Genomic DNA, 18,658 nt, shown 5'->3' with positions numbered 1-18,658 from the left:
TAATAGGCAGGTCACATAGTAGAGCTTGTTTTATTCTCAGCCCCTGGGAATGCTTCAGGATGTCCAATGGTGCTGTGTTTCCCAGTGATACAATGAGAAAATTAGATTTTTGTACTCCTTTGTAACATCCTTTTCTTGATTCATTCATTGGGGAACACAGATTCCCCCCCACTACGTAGTTCTTCCTGTACCTGGGCTTTATGGTTGTTTGGTTCAGTTTACTCCCAGGACATATTTTTGTTATTTCCAAGTTGCTTCTTCACGTAGGTCTTTTTTGCCTCTTTAAGGGGTTTTACCATATGTCAGATAGATGCGGGTCCTGCACCTATCTCCAGAACAGGGCCCCCTAAACCCCGTTCAGCTGCTTTGTATTGCGGCTGAAGCAGGTGAATTTCACCATAAAAAAGGTTATATGGTCGGGAGTTACGAAAACAGCGTAGCTCGCTGTTTTCACTGTATTCGTAAGTCCCATAGAACTGAATGGTAGTTACGGAAACAGCGTAGCTCGCATGCTGCGCTGCCTCCATAAATGCCATTCACTACTATGGGAGTTATGTTTTCGCAAATCCTGACCATTTAACCAGGAAGTGGCCGGGAGGCAGAGAGAGGTAGAACGGGGTTTAGGGAGCCCCGTTCTAGAGATTGGTGCGAGAGGTGGGACCCGCGTCTAGCTGATATTTATGACATATCCTGTGAATATGTCATAAAGATCTCTCATGGGAAAACCATTTTTAATGCTTTTACACAAACTGATAAACCCAGTGTCTGTTGGAGGTATATAGCCTGCATGCGAAGAGCCAACACCTTTTTTTGATCCTTGTGTCAAGCCTTCTAGTGGAGTGGCAAGGCCATATACCCGGGTGTATGGTGCTGTGTCCTCCAATTAATCTGATAAAAAGATTTTATGGTGACTACAAAAATCCAATTTTATTATTTGGAAATGTATCTCTTACCGTATTTCATTAAGGCATCATGCACACGACCGTTTCCATTTTGCGGAGCACAAAACACTGATCCTATTGGCTTCTGTGTGCTGTCCATTTTTTTTTTTTGCTAACCCATACACTAGAGTGGGTGAGACGGATGGCAAATACGGACAAGAATAGTTTTGCGGAACGGACACACGGATCCTAAAAACATACGGATGTATGCATAGCCCCATAGAAATGAATGGTTCAGAGTGCTATCTACAAAAACAACGGATAGGACACTGAAGAAAACGGTCGTATGTATGAGCCCAAAAAATTATAATGTGCCAGAAAATAATAGCAGAAATTTACCAGAATCTCAAGTCTAGACATTAAAATTATTTTCTAAATAGTGGTATATACAGAAAAAAGAAAGTCATCTGTATAACTTCTATACTAAAAATCACATTGTATGTGGTGAGCTATTGAACTTATTTGATGCACTTAGAGATCTCCCGTGTATTGAAAAATCTGACTCCAAATCAGGTTTTGTTATTGACATGAAAGCAGTAGTTGTAATATGCAAGCACAGAAGTAGTAGAAGCAGTAGTAGAAGTAGCTTTGGTGACATAAGAGCAGAAACAGTGGCAAGGTAGTAGTAATATTAGCAGTACTGATAGGAGTAGTAGTTCATTTATTAGCAGCAGTATGCGGTTATCTGGTTACTATATGTGGTGATCAGGAGCTTGTAATTGTACGGAGCTGTTTCAGTGATTGACTGGCTGCTCCAGCAGTGCCATACATGGAAACATAACAATCCATCCATCCTTGTATGAGTCGTGGGTTTACTTTTAAGGCCTCATGCACACGACCGTAGCCATGTACACAACCGTGATTTTCGGGTCGGCCGGCTGCGGACTGTCAGCCGCGAGCCGCCCGCAAATCGCGGGCCATGCACATGGCCGCGACCATTATTTTCAATGAGCCCGGACCGCAGAAGACGGCCGTAATAAGGCATGTCGGAACTTTCTGCGGTGCGGGCTCCCGGGCCATGCATGGACCGTAAAAACTACGGTCGTGTGCATGGCCCCATAGAAATGAATGGGGCCGCAATTCTCCCGTGGATTTTCGTGGGAATTGCGGCCGCAAAAGCACATTCGTGTGCATGGGGCCTTAGAGTTGCTGTGGCTCACACAGCATCTGTACAGAGACAAAGACACTAATATATTGTAACATTGTGGGCACAATAAATAGCGGTAGTAGTATTGACATGAGAGCAGTAGTAATGACAAGATATGGGAAAGAAATAACTCATAAATTCAACTGAGCAGTTCACAAAGTAAATTAAAAATAATTGACGCGAGAAAACACAAGCGTAAGGCCTCGTTCACATCTGTGTTGGAGGCTCCGTTAGGGGCCTCCTTCGCAGATCCGGCCAAGCATACGGTTTCCACTAAAACCATGGTGTCTGTGAGGCCTAAGACCATGGACGATTTTGGTAATGTTGGCCATTTATTAAATAAACGTTATAATGTTTTCTTTTTATTTCTGTTGTCACCATAAATAGACTGATGAGGAAGCATTGATAATATTATTGCATTTAAGTTAAAGGATTTTGTTTAAATTTCACCGAAGTACCAAAAATGAGAGTAGGCGGTTTACATGGATTTTTTATGTTTACAGGTTTTCTTTCCTGTGACAGATTTAGTGGCTTCACTTGAATTGTACTTGGTTTGCTTAACATGTGACTGAATAAATTGTCTGCACAGCACCATGTAATTTACGAAAAGAAATAAGGGTAAAAAGTGACTTGGCAGGAGGGATTTTTAATTGTGGTATTTGTCTATATAAACAGGCAGGTCGAGGATCGGACACAGACTGGACACGTGTTGGGACTTCCGGAACGACAAGGAACAGTTATAGCCCCAGACCGAGATCTACCTACGCCTGCATTTATTTTACTGAGGCTTGTGACACATCTATCAATGCTCCTGGGATCAGAGGAGAATTTACAGGTACATATCAGAAATGTGACAACCATATGTGCTATATCAGAGAAAGCTTTATATGTTGTAGCGCGGTCAGAAGAGCTTGGAAAGCGGGATTTTTGTTTGTGTTCCACTGACCTTACAGCATGTAGATACAAGACTCATCCACTGTTCTCTTCTGTAACAGAGTCTAATACGCATTGTGAAGCCACCTGTCCAAGATGTTGGAAGTTTCCTTTTCCGTCACATAGAAAAAGATCTAGAATATCTGAAGAACACTCTTGGAAAAAGTGCCGATGACACCACAACCATTGTACATCTTGTATTATGTCAAATGCTGAATCCTGATCAGCGTGGACAGTGTAAGCTAATATTTTGATGTATATTACCCTTGTTTATAATATAGTAAATATTACTTTGAATTCATTGAGACCCTGACAAGCACTGGTCAGATGCTTGGTAGAAGGTAAGGGCCTGTTCACATCTGCGTTGGTCATTAGGCTTCGCCGGGCGCTGGTTGTCTTCGTTGTTCAACTAAATCGGTGCTTCTGGTAATTTCACTGTTCTGCTCCTTTCACAGAGCAGAACGACGGAAATCCGAACAGATGCGAACAGGCCCTTATTCATCTAGATGATGAGTGATAATTCAGTTGTGTACAGTACACTACCCGCAGTAGAGATACTGGTAACCTGGCCTTATGCATAAATATTTGCCTACAATAGACTTCACTGTCAGTTCTCTGGATGTTAAAGATGAAGATTTAATTAAAATTATTTGTGAAGATAGGAATGTATTTATTCTTATCTGATATCTTGTTGAACATTAAGATTGTAGAGATTTTCATTATTAACTGATAACAATGCCATAGCTATAGGGGTCGCAGTTGTGACCGGGCCCTGAAGCCAGGGGGGGCCCATGGTTACCTTCACCATGTCCGTCAACAGTTACTGTAGTAACTGTGGCATAAGTAGTTTACAAAAGGTGAAACTACACAAGCTCCTGTTACTACAGTAACTCCTCCATATACTTGCCCTCCTCGCTCCTGAGTCAGGTCCTCTTGAGCTCCGGGCGCAACACTGGGTCCTGATGCTGTTCAATGTCAGGATGTGTTGCATGCACAGCGCACAAAGGGGACCCGACTCTGAAGCGTAAATATATGGATACTGTCTGCTGAGCTACTGTATCTAAAAGAACACGTGTGATACGGTCGCTGAACCACTGTGTCTAACCCTATCACGTGTGTGAGATACATACACCTTGGGGGGGGCGAAATGTCTTTGGGCTTGTGCCCCTGATCTTTTAAGATAGTAGCAACGCCCCTGCTGCTAGTGCTGCATCAATGATTTACATAAGGAACCCAGCAATGCACATGAAAGTTTTGGTATGCGAGGGGGTCGAAGCTGAACTTTTGCACCTTGGCCCATGAGCCTTTTATCTTCGCCCCTGACTAATAACATACTCATTTCATCTATCATATACTGTTATTAGTGAAAGATCGAAAGTAATTTAATGAACATACACTTGAGATGGTGTCACATGATATGCTTATTAGCTTAAAAGAATTGGAAGCCTGGAACATGCAAGTTTACTGTAATGAAATGGAACAATGCGTACTGAAAAAAAATAAGTACAAGGCTTGAGACATTAACAATTTTGAATAGTGTCTAAAAGGGACATGGCTAAGAGAAATCGTAAAATGTGGGGGCACAAAATTTTGTACACGTATACCAGCTATGAGGTGACATAAGGAAGTGGAATATCCAAAAATGCCTGTCTAACATGTATCCAGTTGTGCTAGATATGTCATGCCATTAAAAAAAAAAATTGGCACAATTACATCTCCATCAATATCTTTTTTTTTTTTATATATACCCCCAGGGCCTGTACACTTTGATGAAGTTTGGTCAACAAAAGAAATGAGAAACAGCTGGGAGAAACACTTTGCATCAGTGGTCATTGGACCTGTGCTGAAGGTAAAAGTCTTTATATTAAAACCTATCCAATATTGTAATGCAAGTTATATACAAGCTGAAGCAGAGGGCAAGTGCTTCAAGTCTTTGTATTTTTTCTTGTTCTACAGTAGCCACATACTTAGAGACACTTGTCATACCAATTTACTCAGGAGGGTTGTCCGGTAAGGGGCAAATTTAATGTTATTTTTTGTATAATTAAAAGTTATACAGTTTTCAAATATCCTTTCTGTATCAATTCCTAACAGTTTTCCAGATCTCTACTTGTTGTTATTCAGTAGGAACATTCATGGTTTACTTCCAGTGGATACAATTCTGTCTATGGTCATGTGATGGACACACAGGTGCATGGCTCGTTACAGTATGTGTATCAGAGCTGTGTCCTCTAACAATACCAGCACCTGTGTGTCCATCATATGACCACGGACAGAATTTTATCCACTGGAAGTAAACAATAAAAGTTCCTACTGAATATACTGAGGAATTAATACAGAAATTATATTGGAAAATTGTATAACTTTTACTTATACAAAAAAGAACAATAATTCGCTAAAATACGCTTTAAAGAGGCTCTGTCACCAGTTTATAACTTCCCTATCTCGTACATAATCTAATAGGCGCTTTGATGTAGATAACTACTGTTTTTTTTTTTTTTTAAAAAGACGTTTATTATTGACCAAGTTATGAACAGATTTCGATTTATGCAAATTTTTTCAAAATGCCCAACTGGGCGTTTTTTTTTCTATTCACCAAGTGGCCATTGTATAGAAAAGTGTATGACGCTGACCAATCCGCGTCATACACTTCTCTTAATTCCAACCCAGCTTGATTCACAGCATACATGTCACCTCATCCGGCGCGATGGAAGACTGAACAGACATCGCCTCCAGCCGCTGCAGATTCGGATAAACGTCCTGGCACAGATGGAGGCGATGCCTGTTCAGTCTTCCATCGCTCCAGTGAAGGACATGCGGGATGAAGTGACGTCACAGTGTGATCTCGCACCCACTAGGTGAATAGAAAAAAAAGTTGGGCATTTAGAAAAAAATTGCATTAATCTAAATATGTTTAGAACTTGGTCAATAATAAAAGTTTTATAAGAAAAACAGTAGTTATCTACATCAAAGCACCTATTAGATTAGGAAGGATATAGGGTAGTTATATGGCACTTTTCCTGTGGAGCTACAGTGACTGCTTTAAGGAGGGATCCTAATGGGCGGTCTCCCTAGAATATGAGAAACAAACGAGTTGTGCAAAAGGTCAACCAATGTTATAGCAAACAAAAACTCAGCTTTTTCAAATATGCGACTTCATGAAAAATGGATACAATATGTATTATCTTTTTTACTTATCTGCCACATCTATTCAGTGATTTCCAATCATTTTCTGTACATGCAGAGTCTAGATAAGGATCTTCTGGCTGTAAACAACAACATCAGCAAAGATGAGAGAATAAGCTCAAATCCCATAGTGAGGATTGTGTACGGTGACCCATTGAATAGTGGAGAAAAACTGCAATTGCCACAGAACAGTCGTGTACATTGTTCCAAAATATGGAGCTGCAGAGAGAGAATCTCCATAGAATATCTAATGCATATCGTTCAGCAGAAAGATGAGAAGGATGCTCTGCCACTGTTATGGAAGTTCTTGGAGAATGTAAGTTCATGTTGATTCACTCATTATGGTGAATATTTTATTCTTATCGCTTTATCATTAGTTCAAAGTTCATTGCAGTTGCTGATTGGTTACAAGCTCCGATATGTGTGGCCAGTATTCCTTTTTCTCCTTGAATTAAACATATGGGGGGGGGGACGGGACAGATCCCCCAGAATGTTTTTTTTGTCAAGTCCCGGGAACTGTCATTCGTTCTGTTTTGGTTACGTTTTATTCCGGGAACGTGGGCATGTTTTGTTTTTTTCCCCTACTGCTTCTACTGTATACAAACTGAATTAGCAATGTCTATGGGAAGAACATGGCCTGCTTGTGCGAAGCCAAGACTCCTTCCTAGCTAGTACTAGAGAGACATAGTGAATGGGCTCTGCTTGAATGCAATAAAAACTAAGGGTGCAGCAACGAATGTGGAAAACACATCCAGGGTTTGCTCATTTTTCTGGATGTGTTTATTTTTTTGTTAGCATATCTTTCCTACCCTGTGTCGCCTTCAAGTGGCAAGGGCCTATACCCATACTGCTGTGTCCCCCAATTAATTAAACGTGAAATAGATTTTACGATGAGTACAAAAATCTTGTTTTGTTAGTTACTGATATACATATACAAGTTCCAATACAGAACATAATATATAAAAATTTTATATATATATATATATATATATATATATATATTCAATAATGTAGAAACGTACTAATATACAGTGCCTTGTGAAAGTATTCACCTCCCTTGGTGTTTTACTTGTGTTGTTGCATTACTACACGGTATTAAAATAGATTTTAAATTTGATGTTTTGTAATGGACAAAACACAACACAAAAGTTTGAACAGCACATTCCAAAAAATTAAACAAAACATGTAGACAGGTGCAAGAACGCCTGTGACTGCAAATTTAAACAGCACACAAGAAAATGGTGACAGCACACTGCAAACACCAATGTCCCCTAAGTCACTAAATATAAATAAATATGCATTACTGCTAAATCTACTTACAATAAGGAGGTTCTTAGCGCATATTTTGACCAAATTTTGTGAGCCCATATATTTATACTGTATTGCTCTGTAACAATTAGTCTTCACGCTCCATGACCCTGGATCGCTGTGAGTGGAGAGTGAAGAGGGCTATACACACACACAACAGTGAAAAAAATGGCAGTCAACAACGGATCAACTATCAGTTCTTCATGACTGTTTTGCAGCAGTGTCTCAAATTTGAATCCATTTTCCGGCCATCTGACCGTTTTTAACCGCCATTTGCCATCCGTTTTTTATGGACGTTAAAAAAAAATGGATGAATTTTAATCGTTAGGGGTTTTTTGTCCCAACCCCCTGAAAACCCCACAATGCCCATGTAGATAGTGATGCAATACCACTGTAGATAGTGCCACATAGATAGTCAGTGCCCTCCCCTGTATTTAGCAACATCCCCCTGTATTTAGCAACAACACCGCTGCAGATAGCTTGACCGCCTGTAAATGGCACCCCCTTCCTGTAAATAGCACCACTGTAGCTCCCTGTAGGAGCGAATCCCTCTGGCCGGGGATTCCGCTCCTACAGGGAGCCCCTGATGTCTCTGTCCATATATGGACAGTGACGTCAGGGGTTAACTCTAAAAGCGGAATCCCCTGCCAGAGTCGGGATTCCGCTCCAGGAGTAGCAACTAGCTAGCGTGTCGGCCAGGGATTCCGCTCCTAGGGAGAGCTGCTAACATCACTGTCCTAGTGGACAGTGACGTCAGGGGCTCTCTCTAGAAGTGGAAACCCCGGCCAGTGCAATCTGACACCGGGGATTCCGCTCTTAGAGGGAGTTCAGGTGGCTCTATCTACAGTGGATAGTGGCACTACATCGGGGATGAAGAGATGGTGGGGCTCCCTCTAGGATGGGAATCCTCGGCCAGAGCGCTGGCCGGGGATTCCGATCCTGGAGGGAGCTTAGGCGGCGCTATCTACAGAGGGTTTTGCGGGGGTTGTGGGTGGCGCTATTTACAGTGTGGGGTGTATTCCGCGGCTCTCAAAGCCCCGGCCGACATGAGAGTGCAGCGCTGCTGACACTGAAGCAGCACTGCACTCATTAAACCCGTTCCAGGATGTTAACATCTATATACGTAAGAACTGCTCGGGGCATCGGCAGTTAGAACGTATATAGCCGTATGGCAGTCGTGAAGGGGTTAAACAGCCCCCAAAGAATGCACTTGCTTGCTTTGATGGAGTTGCATTATAAGTGATGTTCCTAAACTAGAAACCCCTCTTTATTAGCTTAGAATACCCCAATGTGGTATTTGAAAATGGGATTTCTAAATATTTAACAACAATAACAACAGATCTTACACAAAAGTAACATAAATACCAGGTTCCTGTCACGCACATGAGGGTAAAGGTTGTGAACACTTAGAAAAAAAAGGTCATGATTTGTTAGATCAGTTCATGGCTTCTGTTATATAATGTATGGATCTGTCTACCTTATACATATCAGTGTGTTGCTTTTTCTATTATATAAACAGCACTGAAGCATATGATCATATTAAGAACATAATCCATTGCTTAATGTTCTTTATAGGAAGCTGAACTAAAGATGGTGAAGTTCCTGCCAGGGATCCTGAGTCTTCAAAAAGAGCTGGTAAAAAGGTTCCAAAACTGCAAAGATCTTAAGCATGCAACCATACAAGACTTCATACACTCCATACACTCTGGTACGTTTCAACCATGCATGTTCTGTACATCATATCTATACTAAGGAGAGCAAGTCCAACAATAGAGCCATAACCATCACTTAAAGTGGATTTGTCTCCTCTTGCATTCCTCATAAGATAAGAATTCTGGAATATCCCCTTTTAGAACTTTGCATTGTGCCATTCCTCTGTTATTCTTCCAGCAAATGTATGAATAAATTGACAACTGAGTGTTACCAGTTGGGGGTATGTTCCTTAACACTCTGACACTGTCCAATAAGTGCTGACAGTATTAGACTGTGTACTAACACACCTTATTAACAAGAGGAATGGTAATGAACGGTTGTCAATTTATTTATACCCATCCTTTCCAAATGAGTGTAATTACTGCATATTAGTAACTGGTTTCAAATTTTCTAATCTATAACAATATTTCTAAATTATGACTGCATTTCTAGAAGGAAGAAATTACTTTGTTACATTAATGTACCTTCTGTTTTACGGAATCAATGCTGTACTTCAGACTTTCAGCAAATGGCTTTTTAGTTTCTTCCATTCCACCGCATCTTAGGACATAGCTTTTTATTTTAGGGCCCAGCTAAAAAACAGGTAGTGGGTTTATCTGCACCCACTAAAAGTCTCTTCACTCAAAGTTTGCTCACATTTTTACATTCTATGCAAATTAGGTATTCTCCCAACCCATCCTGAAATATATGAAGCGCGCTCGGCTCAGCGTGTGTTTTTCAATAGGGGAGAGGGGAATAAGCCACTGCCAGACCTTTCTGGCAGCTGCTTATCTCCCGTTTTAACACCGGATCGGGCATGTTGAAATCCAACCTGTTCCTTCTTTCCCCTGACATCTGTGGTCAGAATAGAGTTGGGAGACTCCCATCCACATATTCGGTAGGTTCAGATGACATTTAGTCCGCATTAATTTAGTCCATATTCCTGAAAGTGTTGGACAATAAATAAGTCATAATCAAAATATTATTATGTTTCATGATATAGCGGGTGCTCAAAATTTAATGAAGAAGCAGATAGAAGACTTTCTCGTAACGTGGAATAATTTGCGGCATTCCCTTCAAACTAATGGTAAGTGACTTGAGACAAATAAAAGCCATATATTACTAATATTTATTATCAGAAAATTGCAAAGAAAACAACCACCATACAGCAGCAAACAAACGTGTGCATGCCTCAGGACCCCGACATCCAGTCCTTTTGAACCCTCAAGGGAATAGGGAGCACTCCAGGCGATTGAGTAATATATATTATCGATATATTTTATATTGAGTACAAAAATCTCATTTATTTATTTATTTCGGTCTGCCACTTGAAGAGCCTAGCGTGCCTTCTGAAGTGAGGTCGTTCTCTGCTGCTTTTGTGCTGTAGCGCAGTAGAGACAATGGAGGAGCCATCAGACGACCGCTCCTTTAGTCTCTGTTTGGGCAGTGAGCTCATTGTATAGGAGTAGTCCTGCCTGATCATTAACCTGGAGAAGTCAGCTGCAGCGTATATGGTTGCCTTACCCAGGGTCTGGGCGGCATACCGCCTGTATGTCTTCTGGCAGCCACCAATCTGTCATCACTACCCTATCACAACCAGCAATGTACCTAACTAAGCATGGGAAGAAATACAAATTAGAAATATGTTGTTCAGTCAGCATTTTATGGGGTGGGGGGAAATAATACCGAATGGATCTAATGGTGCGATTTTGCAGTTACAGTTTGGTTCATCCGCTTTATTGTCAGTTTTGGAAGCGGGTCATTCTCTGCTGTCGGGTAGCTAATGCGCAAAGTTTGGGATAAGGTCTGGTCCATTAGAGATATCAGGGTATGCACAGCTTTTACGCCTATATGGGGTAATAGGGCACTTCAGGAGTTCTTCTCTCTTGAAGGATTTGAGGGTTGGCAATGGAGGGGCATCTCCTGTGTATCACAGCTGCTCCATGATTATATATTTAAAACTTATCAACAGCTTCAGAAGGAATTTGGGTTGCCTCGAAATTCCTTTTACCAATATCTACAGATTAGACATGCATTACTTGCCCAAAAGAAGGTGGTAGATTTGAATGTACATACAGATGGAGTGCTGGCTGTCTTACATACTGGGAGTGGTACTTCTGGGGTTATCTCAACCATTTATCAGCTGTTGCTTAGTAAATTTTTGGATAAGTATCCCTTGATTGCTTCTCGAAAATGGGATAGGGATATGGGTCCCATCTCTGAAGAACAATGGTCAGATATCATGGAAGCAGTTCCGAAGATATCTCTTAGTGAGGCTGGGCGCCTCTCCCAATTATACATTATCCATAGAGTATATAAGACCCCTAAATTTCTTTTCAACATTGGTGTACGGGGTGACTCTACCTGTCCCAGATGCTCGGAAGATGGGGCTGATCATATGCATATGTTGTGGTCATGTCCACATTTAACTTCATATTGGTCAGACGTGCTGAAGCTGATTCAGGATGCTTATGGGCTTACGCTTCAGGGGACTCCTATGGAGTGTGTTTTGGGGTGTGTTATGCATATTCAGACCTCTGTCCAGGGGCGGCTTGCTATTGCAAGACTGCTATACATAGCTAGAAAACTTATTGCATAACACTGGATACAAGGCGCCCCGCCGACTAGGAGTGAATTCATTGCTAAAGTGAATAAAATGATTGTGTTGGAAAAAGCTGTGTATGTAAAGCGTAAAGCTCTTAATAAAATTTGATTCCATATGGGGATCATGGTTATGTGTATCGGAATCTGTATCATAAACTGTGCCCATGGGATTTTTTCTGGTTGAAGCATTCTGTATTGTATGTGGATTAAATTTCTATACTGGAAGGGATGAGAGGGGGGGGGGGGATTAAGAGAGTCCTCCCATGTCTGTCTTACATCTGTATTGTACTTGCTCTCAGGTGAATTGTTTATTCGATGTTTGGAATATGTCTCACCACACCACATATGTCTTTTATTTCTGTAATATCTGATGGTGCCTGGGGGGGAGGGCTAGGGAAAGGGTTTGTATGCTATGTTTTGCATTGTCTAATCTTGAAACTTCAATAAAAAATAGCTGATTTAAAAAAAAAAAAGAAATATGTTGTTCAGGCAAAGTCCTGGAGTGCAAACATTGGAAAAAGACTGATAAAACTATCCAAAAAATAATGGTCATTTTTTAATACATTCCATAATGAAAGTCTATCTGTTCCTGTTTAGGTGAAATAAAACTACCAGGGGATATGTGCGACAATCTTCTTACCATGGATAGTAAATTCACCTATATCCTCCCCCGTCGGCAAGGAGATGGCTTATGCGCAACTGCCCTTGTCAGCTACCTCATCACTCTGCATAACAGCTTTATATACGCTCTGGAAAAATACACCAAGAATGAAAAGAAGTAAGTTACAGCTTTATTTTCTGTGTGTGATATGACAGCAAGCTGAGGCCAAACATCTAATTGTATATCCATTATGCTCAGGTATTCCATTAAATCCTCGGACGTCACAAATCTGCATGTCATCAACTATGAAATGGAAAAGGATTTTGTGCCTATAATCCTGTCCAATTGCCAGTACACCCTAGAAAGTGGTAAAGAGACCTTGCAAGAATTCGATCTTCTAAAGATCCAGCATCAAATTGCCAGCCGATTTTTTCAAGGCAAACCTCTTATCACCATGGTTGTAAGTAGCAGGATTATTATCACATATATTACTGTTTTATACTTGCCCTATGATTCTTATTCTAAATCCATTCTTCTCTGAATAAACTTTTCATTTGTTTATGTGAATATTTCATAAAGGCAGTCTGCACCCAAAAGGAACATTTAGTTTAATTTCTCCTATCACGCCCCTCAATTCTGGTTAATTCTTTTACATTAGTTAACTAAACAATTAAAGAAATGTTTTTGGAATTATCATTTATTACAAGTCATGATTTGTATCGCTGTCACTTTAATGGTTCCTCAAATTGCTAATGAGAGATTCAGCCGTCACTTCTCACGCACAATTACAAGCAGTATCAGCAACTTTCTCCCCAACATATAAATCCTCTTGATGCTACGGACTTGTTGATTAGATATCAGCACACCTTATATCCAACGGTAGACTTGCAGTATGCAGCCTCCAATCAGCATTCTGGTGGGTACGTTTGTGAACAGAATTAGTACCTAATACTTTTTCGGTTTGAGGGCATCTGAAGTTAGGCCCCGTGCAAACGACTGTAAAATCGCCCATAATTTTGGACCGTAATTACGGGCCCATTCATTTCTATGGCCGACGGACACCTTGCTGTATGTCTACGAGAGGGTGTCCGTGCCGTAGAAACCTGACGAAAAAAATAGGACATGCCGGTAAAAATGTCTGGCTGTCCACGGCCGTCCGTGCCCGTAATTACGGGTCGTAATTACGGTTACGGTCGTGTGCATGAAGCCTAAAGGTCTGTTAACATTGGCCTATTCGGAGTGATCCCTGTCGTTTATCGTTGAACTTCATCAATTGTGGCGTTGGTAAAAATGATCGTTATCAGTGGCATGAATAATAAATGTAAATGTCGCTCGCATTACTGTCCAGCACGCTGCTCTTATAAGGCCTGTCGCTACGCTACAGTACCACTCCCATTAAAGGTAGGCGTTTTCTCCCCAACGTCAGTAAGGGTCATACCGATTGAAATGTCCACCTATTAAACTACAGCAGCATAAAAATACGTATATACTTACCTGATAGACCATTCTGCAGCCATATTCCCTCTGTAAAATACGGGTTTTCTGTTGAAGGTTTTGATGGATCCGTTGCAAATGGTTTCCGTTTGTCACCGTTGTTTAAGGGTTCCGTAGTTTTGACGGAATGAATAGCGCATTCGACTATGTTATTGATTTTGTCAAAATGACGGAACCCTTAAGTAACGGTGACAAACGGAATGAATTTGCACCGGATCCGTCACCATTGAAAACAAGCTGATGCAAATGGAAACCTATGGTTTCCGTTTGGATTCAGTTTGTGGGTTCCCCTGGCGGAAACGTCCGACGGAACCCATGAGCGGAGCCCTGACGCAGATATGAACGAGGCCTTAGGACAATATTTCAGACATTTTCTTTTAAAACATGCTGACACTATTAAATCATAAGAACAGACATTACTGTAGTATAAACTGTGTGGATCGTGTGTGTCCCATAACCCTGGATAAAATAACACCAAGGAATTAATTTGACACACAAATCTGTAAATTTGGTTTATTTTGTACAATTTAAATATATGCCACAATTGTGTTTACTTCTCTTCTGATATTGTAGGGTTTACCAACAATTATAAGTACCCAAGACCGGAACTTTGAAAACCTATTCATGGATATAAGGAAAAAGATTGAACAGGTATAGTATAATGCAATCTTTCCAAGAGTGTAGTAATAAAACATAGTAATGATAAATTAATTTAACTAATAAATGACCTCTAAAAATAATGTATCTGTTTTCATAGATTTCATTACCAAACTCCACAATAGATTTTATAAGCAAAGACCTAAATACCTTCAGTGATGTCTGTGAGGCCTTAAACATTGTTGATGTCATGTTGGGATTCCTATCAATGTCTGGAGGAGATCCAGGACTACCCATTACAAAGTACATAGAGGATATCCTACAAATGAAAGACCAGAGCAGTGTTCATGTCCTTGAGGTAAGTTTTATAGACGTGTGCTACACATAAATATACAGTAAACAGCGCTTCAAGGACTCGCGTGTGTGTGTGTGTGTGTGTGTGTGTGTGTGTATATATATATATATATATATATATATATATATATATATATGCGCATGTACATGCATATGGAAAAATATATTTTGATTTTGTTGTTCTACTCTCTGTGGTATCATACCAACAAATCTGTCCCCAGTGTTGACAAACAACCAGCCTGGTAAACATATGTCTCTTAACCCCTTAATGGCCAGGCCTCAAAAGACCTTAATGACCAGCTAAATTTTTCTGTTTTTGCCTCTCTGCCTTTCAGCAGTCATAACTTTATTTTTTCATTGATGTGGCTGTAGGAGGCCTTGTTTTATGCAAAAGAAATTGTATTTTTTTTTCCACAGTTTGGGGGTAAAAAAAATACTTTTTTATCGCGTGAATATAGGAAAAAGCGATTCTTGGCATTGTTTTTCTTGTTTATTTTTTACCCCATTCACGTTTCACGCTAATTAACCAATTAGATAAATTCTTCAGGTTATTACGGTCGTATAGATATCTAATATGTGTAGGTTTTTTTGTTTTTATTTAGTGTAGGGGCAATAAAATATATCTTATGCAAAATAATGACTTTTTTTGGGACTTTAGGATTACGTTATTTATAACTTTATTTTTTACTTGTAATGTATTAGCATACCGCTGTATGCTAATACATTACACTGTGTCACTATGACACAGGCTGCTGTTAGAGCAACACATAGTGTGCCCGAACAGCAGGCAAATGGAACAGACAGCCCTGGGGTCCTTTGTAGGTCCCCAGGGCTGACTGCAGAGGGATTTCCCGGTGTTTGATCGCATCAAACGGGAATTCCCTTTGATCATGCCGCGGTCATGGACCGCAGCATTCAAAGGGTTAAATAGCTGGGGTCCAAATGTTTTCTGACCCCAGCTGTATTCACGAGGCTTCCCTAGGATCAGGATATGTTAGTTACAGCTCCTGCTTAGAGGCTGAGAGCTCACACAAGCTCTCATCAGCCTGATCTACAGCGATGCCAAAAGACGTCGTTGTAGACTGGGGACCTGCACCGCCTGACGTCAAAAGACAGTGGGCGGTCGGGAAGGAGTTAACAAGAGAATCCGGTGACTTCTATGGGATTTTTCTCTTGTCAAAAGCTTTCAGCTGGCATTACAAGGGTGAACATTCACTTTAAGGGTAATCCGACATGGGTCCGATTTTCTGCAGAAAACCCGAATCCACATTGCGCAGGGAATTCCGGGCACAAGTCTGCACCTTCTTGTTTGATTTGATGCAGATTTTTGGCTGGATTACTCACTGTGGACAACATAGAAGAGGATACATTTATTTTTTTAAATACCATACATAACCTGCCTCCCGATCCTGTAGTCCAGCGTCCCTGTTCCCCGGCTGGTGTCTGTGCACCAGGCGCCCTAGGACGAAATGTTATCCCATGTGACCTCATCTCTGCAGCTGGCCTCCTGGGATGACGTTTCGTCCCATGTGACACTGCAGCCTGTGATTGGCTGCAGCGGTCACATTGGACAAATTGTCATCCCAGGAGGCCGGTTGTACAGAGACCAGCCGGGGGAGCAGGACGCGTCACTATGGTAGTGCCAGGGGAGGTGAGTATGATTTTTTTTTTTATTTAAAAGTGGAAATTCTTTTTTAATTTGTGTTCTTTTTGCTGCGGAAATGCAACTATTCTACAGCACAAAAAAAATGCAACATTTGGCATTTGTTATGGATTTATACTTCCCCATGGAACTCAATGGGAAAAATCTGCAACAATTGCACGGCCCCTTTGCAGCATATTTACATGCTGCAGATTTAAAAATCTACAACGCAGGTCAATTTCTGCAAGGAAATTTTCTTCAAAGTGCGGATGAGATTTGTTAAAATCGTATCCTCTTACTTTGCTGCTACTGTAATACAATTCACAGAAAAATAGGACATACATATACTCAAAAAAACAGGCAATACTAAATGGACAGATAAACACCAGTTCCCAACAGGATACAGATAAGCCACAAATACTACATAGAGTGCTCAGGTGCAATAACTAGTGATATCCACTCCCACTACTCTTGAGGGGAGTGGCTGCTCAGTGGTATCACTGCACCCATCCTAAGCTTCAAAAAATGCGGCGGTCGCACGGCCTAGCGAATCTTGCAGGATCACACCCTATTAGTCACCCCCATACTATTAGATCAGGCAGGCTGCCCTGCATTCCACACCAGACACTGGCATACTATTCTCCCACAGCATTAGGAGTCCCAGCTGCATCCTGAAAAAAGTATCTATGATAAACATGAGGTATTAGTTGATATTTTGGCCAAAATACGCAAGCTTGCACATGACTAATAGGCTGTGATCCGGCAAGATAAGCTACGCCGTGCGACCGGCGCATTTTTTAAAGCTTGGGTTGTGTGCAGTTATAACACTGAGCAACATGTAGAAATGAAAAATGGTTCGTACTGCCTTAGCTTGCAATGTCACAGACTCTGTGCTTCAGCTCGCTGGGACCTGTAGTTCGACAGCCTTTGTCTGGCGGTGCTCAGTGTATGTTGATGTTAGTTTCAGCAAATGACAACATGTACAAAAGAAGACGGCACGGCACTCACCATTTGCAAAAGGTTTCTCTTTATTCCAAGATTGAGGCAGGCAACACGGGATTCAAAAGACAACAGAGCCAACTGTTTCACGTCCTTCAGACGCTTTATCAAGGCATACTGGGATTCAGTGCACACACACTTATATACCCACACCTTGTCATCATAGCACTTCCTCTTCTCACAGTAATACAAATAAAAACATCAAATATTTATAGAAACACATACATGTTACAAGTATCAGATCAATAAACTAAGTACAATGTGTCAAGCATACCTATTTCAAGGTTCTATTTTATTTTAAAAAAAGCTGATAGGTCATTCCTATCATTCAAACCCAGGGGTCCTAGTGCCTCTGTTTTTATTATCCAATTTGCTTCACAGCGAAGTAGCTTAACGTGTCGGTCTCCACCCTCACATGGGGCAAACACACGTTGTATTCCAGCAAAAGATATACATTTTGGATTTCCTCCATGTACTTCCCATATATGGGATATCAATTTTGGAGAACCCTTTCCTGTCCCAATGGAATACATATGTTCACGAACGCGTTTGAATAGTGGGCGAAATAGTTTTCCCTATATAGAAAAATTGACAAGGACAAAACACGACATATACCAGGTAATTACATTTACACGTGATCAGGCTGCTAACATAATGTTTGACTGCACCCATTTGGACATTTGTCCCTATTTTCATCTGTCCACAAAATGAAGAATCACCACATTTGTGGTTACCTATTGGGGCTATATCTTTGAGCCAGTTACTTTTTTTACTTTGAGTTGCCGAAAAACGGCCTGTAACTAATTTGTCTCAGGTTTTTGCATCGTCTGAATGAGACCACAGGGGGATAACATGCATTCTTCACATCTGCCTCTATAATGTGCCAATGTTTCCTAATGGCACTATTTATGCGATCTGCAACTGGGCTATACTGAAAAGAGAACACAAATCCTATATTTCTATTTTTCTGTCTTCTTTTGAAAAGTAATGTATTAGGATCGCACCGAAGTGCTCTAGAGAAAGATTCTGAGTATATGTATGACCCATTGTTCTGTAAATTGTATTACAGTAGCAGAAAAGTAAGTGAATAAGATTTGAACATATCTCATCCGCACTTGGCAGAAAATTTCCTTGCAGAAATTGTGCTGTAATACATTGCA

The 18,658-nt window shown here is 40.8% G+C and overlaps 1 protein-coding gene across 2 annotated transcripts in view; it reads left to right on the top strand.

Annotated features, from left to right (window-relative positions):
- Positions 1-18,658, top strand: part of RNF213 (ring finger protein 213) — a 223,487-nt gene that overhangs the window by 192,205 nt on the left and 12,624 nt on the right. For both annotated transcript variants that reach the window (XM_075856189.1, XM_075856188.1), the window contains exons 54-63: positions 2,764-2,923; positions 3,084-3,258; positions 4,776-4,870; positions 6,266-6,523; positions 9,091-9,223; positions 10,211-10,294; positions 12,409-12,589; positions 12,671-12,872; positions 14,480-14,557; positions 14,664-14,861. In XM_075856189.1, coding sequence (XP_075712304.1) covers positions 2,764-2,923; positions 3,084-3,258; positions 4,776-4,870; positions 6,266-6,523; positions 9,091-9,223; positions 10,211-10,294; positions 12,409-12,589; positions 12,671-12,872; positions 14,480-14,557; positions 14,664-14,861 — 1,564 coding nt within the window. The remainder of the gene's footprint in view (positions 1-2,763; positions 2,924-3,083; positions 3,259-4,775; positions 4,871-6,265; positions 6,524-9,090; positions 9,224-10,210; positions 10,295-12,408; positions 12,590-12,670; positions 12,873-14,479; positions 14,558-14,663; positions 14,862-18,658) is intronic.

The sequence above is a fragment of the Rhinoderma darwinii genome, chromosome 3 (genome assembly GCF_050947455.1).
Source record: "Rhinoderma darwinii isolate aRhiDar2 chromosome 3, aRhiDar2.hap1, whole genome shotgun sequence".
NCBI lineage: Eukaryota > Metazoa > Chordata > Amphibia > Anura > Rhinodermatidae > Rhinoderma > Rhinoderma darwinii.
Note: the sequence above shows the minus strand (reverse complement) of the source record. Positions and strands in the feature narration are given on the sequence as shown.